The 9,978-nt window shown below is 52.4% G+C and overlaps 1 protein-coding gene across 1 annotated transcript; it reads right to left on the bottom strand.

The window, feature by feature from the left end:
• Positions 1-6,245: 6,245 nt before the first annotated feature.
• Galr3 (galanin receptor 3) lies at positions 6,246-9,350 on the bottom strand. The gene is made up of 3 exons (XM_021183259.2): positions 9,171-9,350; positions 7,874-8,236; positions 6,246-7,445 (listed from the first exon to the last, which is right to left on the bottom strand). Exons 2-3 carry the CDS (start codon positions 8,230-8,232, stop codon positions 6,686-6,688), a joined length of 1,119 nt encoding a protein of 372 aa, XP_021038918.1. The 5' UTR covers positions 8,233-8,236; positions 9,171-9,350; the 3' UTR covers positions 6,246-6,685.
• Positions 9,351-9,978: the final 628 nt, after the last annotated feature.

Raw genomic sequence — 9,978 nt, 5'->3', positions numbered from 1 at the left:
CTCTAGAGCAAGGTAGAACCTTTCTGGTTCACTCTCTTTAAACCAGACAAGACATAAGTTCTAGAGTCAAGGGCAAGAACTAAATAAAACACGGAAGCTGTAGAGTCCCCTGAGGAAGCCTACCATCCCCCCCGTAGATCCTGTAGTCAAATATGTCTCAGTCCAGCTCGTCACCTTCCTTTGAATCTGTCCCCTTCATTGTCGCCCCACTGCCATCCCAGGGCTCAAACTAGAAGCCTAGGTACCTCTTTCCTCTTCCTTCTCCACTGTCATCAACCTTGACAGTTGTACCTCCCACGTGGTTGACTAGTTAGGTCTCCATTGTCTTTGTTCTGAATGTCTTCAGCCCTGAATTTTCAGCAGCCTGACCAGTGTCCCTATCCCTATCTCCCTTGGTTTTTTTCCCACCACACTTGCCATCAGAGTTGGCAGCAACAGAGAGCCCCTGAAACCTCACCAAATCACTCTGGTTTCAGAACAGGTGCAACGGCTCTCCTCGTGGTCCCCTGGGAAGAATCCAGTCTTGAGAGGAAAGCCAGAGCTGCCTTCACAGGGTGTCCCCCAGCACCTTTGCCTGCCTCCCTTCCTGGGGGGAACCTTGTACCATCGCAGGCCCCTGGCATCAGTAGCCCCTGCAAATGGTCTTCGTCTTTTTGCCAAGGTGAATGTACGTTTAATGACTGGCACCGGTCACAAGCTTCCCCAGGAAGCTTTTTTCTGGGGTTCCATACTGATGGGTTCTTTTCTGGTTCCACAGTCCTGGCTGGCTTTTCCGTTGTGCCTAGTAGGTACTCCTATGAATGCTGCACATTGCTCCTTAAAAGTTTTGCACCAGCTGGGCATGATAGCACATGCCTTTCATCCCAACACTCGGGAGGCAGAAGCAAGCGGATCTCTGTGAACTCAAGGCCAGTCTGGTCTAGTGAGACCATGTCGCAAAAAAAGGCAGACTTTTTACCAACAAGAAGACAAGGGCTGGGAGCTGGTGAGATGGCTCAACAAGTAAGAGCACTGACTACTCTTCCGAAGGTCCTGAGTTCAAATCCCAGCAACTACATGGTGGCTGACAACCACCTGTAATGAGATCTGACACCCTCTTCTGATCTGCCTGAAGACAGCTACAGTGTACTTATTTATAATAATAAATAAATCTCTGGGGGTGGGGGAAGAAGGCAAGGGCTACAGAATCCAAACCTTGCTCCAGCTAAGAAAGGCTTCCCTATCCCAGCCTTGACCTAAGGGTTGCTGGGCCCTCAGGTCAGTGGCTTCTTCCTGGGCTCTGAGGGCAGCAACATGGCCTCACTCAGCCCCCACTGTCTGCCTTGGGCTCCACAGGACACTCGTTTTTCTCCTAACCAAGTTATTTATTGCAACCACCTGCTCTTCCAAGCACTTCATTAGTCCTAAAACAAACCCCAGAGTCCTGGCAGCCAGGTCCAAACCTAGCAGCAGGCCAACAATCTTGGTGTCTTTCTGTGCAAAAACCATTTCCTAGCTCCGGTCCAGGCCTGGAGGACTTTCCTCCCTGGGGCTCCCTGCCTGTACACAGCAACCCTGTGGCTTTCTGAGCAGTGCCTCAGAGGGAGCCCTTCTTCACCTCTTCCCTCCGGGAAACCATGGTTTGCCCAGCCTGGTCTGCCTGAGAGATGAATCCCCTGCTATCCTCACTGAGCTGACTACATGGAAGGCCACGTGAGCTGTGTATGCTTGCTTTCCCTGCCTCACCCCTGCCTCTTATGGGTTGCCTTCCTTCAGAAAACCTTGTCCCCTCAGGAGCCAGGCATGGTGGTGTGTGCCTGGAATTGCAGTACTCAGGAGACTGAGGAAAGAGAATTGCTGTGACTTTGGGGCTAGCCTGGGCTATATAAGTACACCAAGTCAACCAGGCTACACAGCAGGGCACTAGAACAACAAAAGATGGGTCAGAAGATAGTTCAGGTCTGCAAACCTAGGGACCTGAGTTTGATCTCTGGCTACCACGTATATAGCCACAGCTGGCCCACATGTGACTTTAATTCCAGCATTCTGGAGGCAGAGGCCGATCAGAATTCCAGGCTGGACAGGGCTATATAGTGAGAGCCTATCTAAACAAAACAGAAGCCATGTGCAGAGGAAACTGGGACAAGAGACACCCAAGGGTTTTCTAGCCAAAGTGGGGAGCTTCAGATTCAGTTACAGAAAATATGGTTGGGCTGCCCAATTAGGACCTCTGGCTTACACCACACACACACACACACACACACAGAATCCTTGTTTGCATTGCCCAGGGAGGCAAGGCAGGAGCTTCCCTCTGTGGGTCACTTCAGGTCAGCATGTTCTTTTGTTAGGGCCTCTTTCACTTTCTGGCAGTACTGGGGATTGAACTCAGGGCTTCATGCATACCTATGCAAGCAGTCTCCCACTGAGTGGTAGCCATAGCTGTCTTGGAACTTGTTCTGTAGACCAGGCTGGCCTTAAACACTCAGAGATCCTCCTGTCTCTGCCTCCCCAGTGCTGGGATCAAAGGTGTACACCATTCCTGACTTGGTGTCTCCTTACTTTTTGAGAGAGGTCTCCCTAAAACACCCAGACTGGCCTTGAACTCCCTCTATAGCCTAGACAGACATTGAACTTGAGAACCTTTGTTTCAGTTGCCCAGAACAGGCTTGTCCCACCAGACCCTGCTAGGGGTCTCTTCTGTCTCTGTGCTGTCCCTTTTCTGGGAGTTAACTTCATAGTTGGGCAGAGTCTTCGCAGCAGACAGGGCCAGGATGAACTCAGGCCACCCCTGGCTTCTCTGAAAGCCAAGCTTAGGGGTAGATGCTTGGTGGGTAAAGAAGAGAAAGACGGTCAGGGCTCAGTCTTTTACAACTATCCATCCACAGGCAACTGTAGGCTGCTTCCTGGGCTTCCATTTGTCATCCCTGTTTGAAACACAGGAGGTCTCAGACAACCAGCTAGGGACCTGGCTGTCCAGTGGTGGTGTACCAGTTGAACAGTCTCAGACCACGGGGAAGAGTTCCATAGATGATCCTCTTCTCTGGTTTACAAAGGTTGGGTCACCTGCAGAGAACTAGAGAAACATCCCAACTGGGTGTCGAGACTCACTTCCTCTAAGGCAACTGGGGTATTCTGTGTTCATTTCTACTTTGCAGGTACGCACTATCTCTGACAGCTTTCTGAGCCACACTTTCATATTTATACGATGATGCTGGGCTGCCCTGAAAGTGTCCCCTGGGTCGAGAGTGGGTCCCAGACCCACTTTACTTTAATTTGTTTTTCTTTTCCTTCCTTCCTTTCTTTCTTTCTTTCTTTTTTTTTTCTTTTTTTCGACAGGGTTTCTCTGTATAGCCTTGGCTGTCCTGGAACTCACTTTGTAGACCAGGCTGGCCTTGACCTCAGAAATCCACCTGCTTCTGCCTCCCAAGTGCTGGGATTAAAGGCATGCACCACCACGCCTAGCTTTTCTTTCTTTTTTTTTTTTTTAAGATTTGTTTATTTTATTTATATGAGTACAATGTAGCTGTACAGATATGTGTTTTTATGTGGTTGGGAATTGAACTTTTAGGACCTCTGCTTGCTCTGGTCAACTCTGCTTGCTCAGCTGCTTGTGGACGTTGTACATCGTGGTGCGCACTAGGCTCCGCACCACGATGTACAACGTCCACAAGCAGCCTGAGGGATGGAAGTAAAGTCAGGCATCATAATGTCCCACTTATATGAACATGTTTTTTTTTTTTTTGGTTTTTTGAGACAGGGTTTCTCTGTGTAGCCCTGACTGTCCTGGCACTCACTTTGTAGACCAGGCTGGCCTCGAACTCAGAAATCCGCCTGCCTCTGCCTCCCGAGTGCTGGGATTAAAGGCGTGCGCCACCACGCCCGGCTTATATGAACATGTTATGTGTCTATATGAGTGTATGTGTAGGGAGAGTGCATTCATATTCATACATGTTACCACATACATGTGAAGGTTATGTCTTCACATGTTGTAGGAGTGGGTTGTGGGGAATCAAACTCAGGTTGTTAGCCTTCCTCCATCCAATGAGTCATCTTCCACTGATGACTCAGGGGCCCACTCCCATCCACCTTTTTTTTCCCCTCCTTTTGAGATGGGCTTTGAACTTGCTACATAAACAAGGCTAGGTTTTGGGGTTTTTTTTTGTTTTGTTTTGGTTTGGTTTTTTTGGGGGGGGGGTTGTTTTTTGAGACAGGGTTTCTCTGTATAGCCCAGGCTGGCCTCAAACTCAGAGATCCACCTACCTCTGCCTCCCAAGTGCTGGAATTAAAGGCGTGCGCCACCAGCCGGTTTTTGGGTTTTTTTTTTGAGATAGCTGGCCTGTAACTCACTATATAAATCAAGTCAGCCTCAAAACCAGATCCTGCTGCCTCTGCCTCCTCTTTGCTAGAATTAAAGGCGTGTACCACCAGGTCTAGCTCACTGATCTTCAACTTCTGGTTCTCCTGCATCCAGCTCCCAAGTGCTGAGATTACAGGCACGTGTAGGCTATTGCCTTCTGGGGACCGACTTCAAAGCTTGATTGAACCCAGAGCTTTCTGCACACTAGCCTAGCACTCTGCCGCATGAGCTGCATGCAGCCCTAGTAACCTGATTTTAGAACTTCTCATCGACCCCAGAAGAAACTCAGTACCACCTATTAGCGTTCTCGTCTCTGTCACTCCACCACCCTTAGACCTAAGCAAACAGCGAGCTTTGCTTTGTCTTTATAAATTTGTTGATTCCTGGCATTTTATATAAACAGAGGTATAATATATATAATTTTACCATTGCCTATTTCCAAGTCCTGTCCTCTGTGAGTGATGTTCCTATTTATGTATGGAATGAAATGCCAGTGTGTGGATTCCACGTTTCACTCAGAGGCTGGCAAACACTTGGGGTGTTTCCACACTTGCTTAAATGACGCTACCATCCACCTCTTATTTCTGTTTTTCTTTGGTCCTGTTAACCTGCCTTGCTGTGCCAAAAAGTGTCTCTTCTGAAAATGGAGACATTCCCCTCTGCTTGTGGTGTCAGCCCCCAGGGACGCTACTCAGAGATAAGGAAACAGTCCCTACATCCAGTGAACTTTCTCCCTGAGCCTTGGACCTTGGCAGATGGGTGGGAGAAGACACTAGGCTTGGTGTGGGAGTTAGCTGGGCCCTGGAAGCAGCTGCTTCCCTGGCTAATGTAGGCTTCCTCTCACTACTGACTTGTGGATCAGCAGCAGGTAGCAGGTCATAATGATCAGCAAGCAGCTGCCTCCTCACAGGGAGAGCCCTTCACAGGGTGCTCTATCCAGCAGGCAGGAGGTGTGTCAGGGTGTGCAGACTTCAGCCCCGAAGCTAATCAGCATTATTGACCTGTGGGAAGGGAGGGCGGAAGCAGGCTGCTTGGGACCCAGCAGGACTGATTTATTGGTTAATTATTCTTTTCTACAGCCAAGGGGCTTCCTCAGCTGTGTGTGTGGGTGGAGGGGTGGGGGATGGGGGTAGGGTAATCATGGCCCAAAGGAGGCCAGCTGCGGCCAAAGTGAGGCCCAGTGTCTCTTGTTAGCCAGGAACACCGCGGAGCTCAGGGAATAATACAAGGTGTCTGGGCTACTGACCCAAGACCACAGGACTACAGGAAGCCCACTGGCCACACACTGCCTCGGTTCATGGAATCGGATGTGGGGTGCAGAAGAGCTGCAAGTTAGAGGCCAACCCGGGCTGGGGCTATAGCTCAGTGGTAGAGCACCTGCCTATCATTCACAAAGGCTTGGGTTCCATAAAAAGCATCATAAAAAACAAACAAAAGATAAAAAATATAAACCAGTGGAAACCAAAGAAACCTCAAGGAACAACAACAACAAAAATGGCCAGGGAGGGGGCTGGTGAGATGGCTCAGCGGTTAAGAGCACTGACTGCTCTTCCAAAGGTCCTGAGTTCAAATCCCAGCAACCACATGATGGCTCACAACCATCTGTAATGAGATCTGACGCCCTCTTCTGGTGTGTCTGAAGACAACTACAGTGTACTTACATATAATAAATAAATAAATAAATAAATAAATCTTAAAAAAAATGGCCAGGGATCATAACATGTTAGCCAGCCATGCGTTTGGACCCAGCCTCTCTGACCCTTGATTTCTGTACTTGTGAAAGAAGGGTAATCATATCTACCTTCCAATGCTCGCTTGACACGTGAAGAACATAGCATTCTGTGAGGTACACTGTAAGAGCTAAAGGAATATTTGTTATTCCCTGCTTGAACAAGCCAGGAGTCTGGGGGCACCCATCACCCCAGCACTTGGGTCATCTAAACAGGAGGATCAGAAGTTCAGGGTCGTCCTTGGCTACAGTCGCCAGTTCTCGGCCAGCCTGGTGTGCTTGAATTAGTCTCTGCCCCCTCCGCGCGAATTCCTTAAATTAGGTCAGGGCTTGGGATCAAAAGGGTCTAGTCAGAGGTGACAGAAGAAACTGGGCATGGAAGGTACAGCAAGGTGAATGGACAGTTGTCCTGCTAGACTGGCTCTGGATAGGGGCTGCCTGCTTTGGGACCCTATGTTTAGTTGGGTGGACCAATTTTATTCATCCATGTGTCCCTGTAACTTTGCCTCTGCTTTTCGGTGGAGTTTGGAGAGGCTGCCATGCCCTAGATGCTCCTTGGTGACATTCTACTGCCCAGGAAGAAGACAGACCGACAGCTGTCAGAGTCCAAGCAGGCAGGGTTATTGCGGTCCCCTGGCGGACAGGGTTAATCCAGTCTCTCCACCGCGCAGGGCATCCCCTCTGGGCTCCATACTCCAACCGCGAGGTCTGGCGTCGCCAGGATAGCCGGCGGGGCCCGAAGACGCCGGCTGGACACGACGGAGGGCTCGATGAAGGCGGTGGTGGTGGTGGTGGTGGCGGTGGCGGCGGTGGCCGCAGGGCCACAGGCGGCGGAAGCGCGCGCGGAAGTGGCGGGAGGCGAGCGAGTAGACGAGCGGGTTGAGGCAGGAGTTGGCGTAGGCGAGGCAGTGTGAAGCCAGACGACAGGCGTAGGTGGCCGGGCTGAAGGCGAAGCGGCCGTACCAGAAGCAGAGGATGAGCGCGTGGTGCGGGCCCCAGCAGAGCGCGTAGAGCGCGGCCACCGCCAGCATGGCGCGCCCCGCGCGGCCGGTTGCCCGTCTGCGTGCCTCTGCCGCCGCCGCGCCCGAGGGACCCACGGCGGCCCACAGGAAGCACAGCGTGCGCCCGTAGGCCAGGCTCACCACGGTCACCGGCAGCAGGTAGCCTGCGGCGAAGGTGGCCACGTCCAGCGCGCGCCGCCGCGCATCCTCCCAGGCGGGCACGCAGAGCTCGAGCGCGCCGTAGCGCACCGTGCCGTAGTAGCTTAGGTAGGGCGCGGAAAAGAGCGCCGCCAGCAGCCACACGAGCCCCACGGCGGCGCGCGCGTTGCGCGGGGTACGGAGGGCCCGGGAGCGCAGCGGGTGTCGCACAGCCAGGTACCTGCGGGTGAGGGCGGGGGCGGGAGGTCAGGAGTGGGGCCTCCTGAGAGCCCGCCCCCGTGCCTGCCTTAATTTCCTCATCCACTCCCTTTGCCTGCCATCTAGCAAGGGCTCAAAGAGAAGAAACTCATCGTCTAGGGAATTTCAAACCATGGATAAATGTGAAGCAAAGTGAGTCAGGTACCTTAGCATCTGACGAGTGTATTGGGAGTTTCTTTTGTTACAACACAATTCCAATTTATACCAGGCCCCCTGCGCTGACACTTGGGGGCATAGAAATGCCCTCTGGAAGTCCACACTGGAGGCCGGAAGGTCGGGTACCACTAAGGCTTCCCTTTCCTCCCACCAAAGTCTGGGCCCTAGTTATATTCCGCTAGCTAAGAAGAATCTGTCCAGGTGCCTCTCTGGCCTGACCCAGGTACAGCTCACCTATCCACTGAGACGGCCGCCAAGGTGAAGCTGCTGGCATACATGGTGAGGTAGATGAGCAGATGTACCGTCTTGCACACGAAAGCCCCAAAGAACCAGGCATCCAGTGTGTAGATGGCCGCCTGGAAGGGCACGCAGCACAGGATGAAGCAAAGGTCGGCCACCGCCAAGTTGAGGATGAAGAGATCCGTGGTACTGCCCGGTTCCTGCCAGGCACTTGGGCCAGGCTGCAGAAGCACTGCCAACACCAGCCCATTACCCACCATGCCCAACAGGAAGATGAGGGCAAAGACCACCGGCACTGCCACAGCCCCTATGCTCCCTGGGCTGTCCAGTGAAATGTTCTGGATGTCAGCCATTTTCCTAGCAAATGAGGAAGAGAAAACGTGTTTTCAGACAGGAGGCCAGGTCTCCAGGCACTTGACCCAGGAATCTGATTCTTCCAGCCTGGATCTGACCAGGTATCTGGGCTAGAAGTTCATGAAGGTCAGAAGAGGGTAGAGCAAAGCCAAAGTCAGCATGTGAGCAAGAACCTGTTACAGTCACATTGGTTGTGTGTGTGTGACACACACACACACACACACACACACACACACACACACACACACACGCTGATCCTTGGTTTCCTAGGGAACACCTCTTTAACCCAGAACCTGGAAGGCTGTTTGGGTTATTCTAGATTTATAAGGTACATGGAGACACAGGCAGAATAAGAAGATGCTGAGGCTGCTGAGAGGCAACACAAACTCTGGCTATATTTTCTTTTTCAACCACGTTGGACGCTCAGGGGAGACCTTTGAATTTAGGGACATTTTTGTGGCAACAGGCGGCACCGGTGACATCCCTGAGTCACTGAAGAGTCCTTCCTCATGAGAGCACTACAGCAGCAGGGCTAGGAAGACCACAGAAGTCACCGCCTCCGCTCTGCACATAGGGAAACTGAGGCCTAGAGAGGTGACACAAGTGGCTAATATCTCAACCTGAGTGACAGCTCTGGGGCTGCTGGGATCCTGACTCCTAGGCTGGAATGCACAGCGGAAAGACTGCAACAGGTGCCACCCGACTGTTCACATGTGTCCCCATGCACGTGTCTGTGAGCACATTGCCTGGTGTCATCCCTACCCTGAGCCGCAGTTTACAACCTGTGGGTCCCCTTGCGCTCCGGGACCCAGCGCAGCAGTGGGATGACTTAGGAGCAGGGGTTCAGGAGGCAGGGAGGACAGAAGAAGGGGCACATCTGCCCCTACACAGCACCTACAAGCAGTAAGCCCCCAAGCCCAGGATAGGCGGCACCCACCTCAGCCCTAGGCACTGGGCCCCTGCATGCTTCCTGGTAGAACGGCCAGGCTGGAGCTTCTTGGTTCAGCCCTTGATTGCCTCCATGCAGGTACGCCTCTGCTTCCTATTTCCTCTCTTCATCTTCAAGGCCACTCCTCTCCTCTCCTCTCCCCTGCCCTCAGCTGTCCGCTGAGTTGGATGTTGGGCACTCGGAGTGGACTGGCCACCTCCTCCTCAGACCCCCGATTTCCCCGGGGTGGCATGCTCTTCAGCGCGGCTCTTCTCTGCCTGTCTGCGTTGTTGCCACCTCATTCTCGCTTTCACGGGCAGTAACCCATTGATCTCCGCTCTAGGAGATTGGCTTCCGTGGTTAACCCTTTCCTGCCCAGGGCTCAGCCCCTTCCTGGCACCTCCCACCTCCTGTGGCCTGTGACTCCTCCCCCCCTAGTGCCTTAGCTTCCCTGGCTCCAAGTAGAACTCTGATCTAAGCTCAGAAAGGATTTCTAATTTTAAATGGACTTTCCAAGGCTGGGAAACCAGGACCAAAAGCTCTTTGTTGTGGACTTCAGGTAGGAATCACAAGACCCATTTCATTCCCTAAGCTAGTTTCAGGGGCTTCATCGACTGGAAGCCAGGTCTTGGTTTAGCCTGAAAGCCACGGGGAAGCTAGAGAAGGTTCCAGAGGGAGAACATGACCTGTGCCTTTCCATCTTGTAAGAAGTTTGTTATCGCTGAGATGAGAAAGGAGAGAGGATTTGCACTTAATTCACTTGAGGGCCTCTTGCCCAGGCACAAACCAGGCGTTGCTGAATGGTAGGCATGAGCCC

The sequence above is a fragment of the Mus caroli genome, chromosome 15 (assembly GCF_900094665.2).
Source record: "Mus caroli chromosome 15, CAROLI_EIJ_v1.1, whole genome shotgun sequence".
NCBI classification, from domain to species: Eukaryota; Metazoa; Chordata; class Mammalia; order Rodentia; family Muridae; genus Mus; species Mus caroli.
Note: the sequence above shows the minus strand (reverse complement) of the source record. Positions and strands in the feature narration are given on the sequence as shown.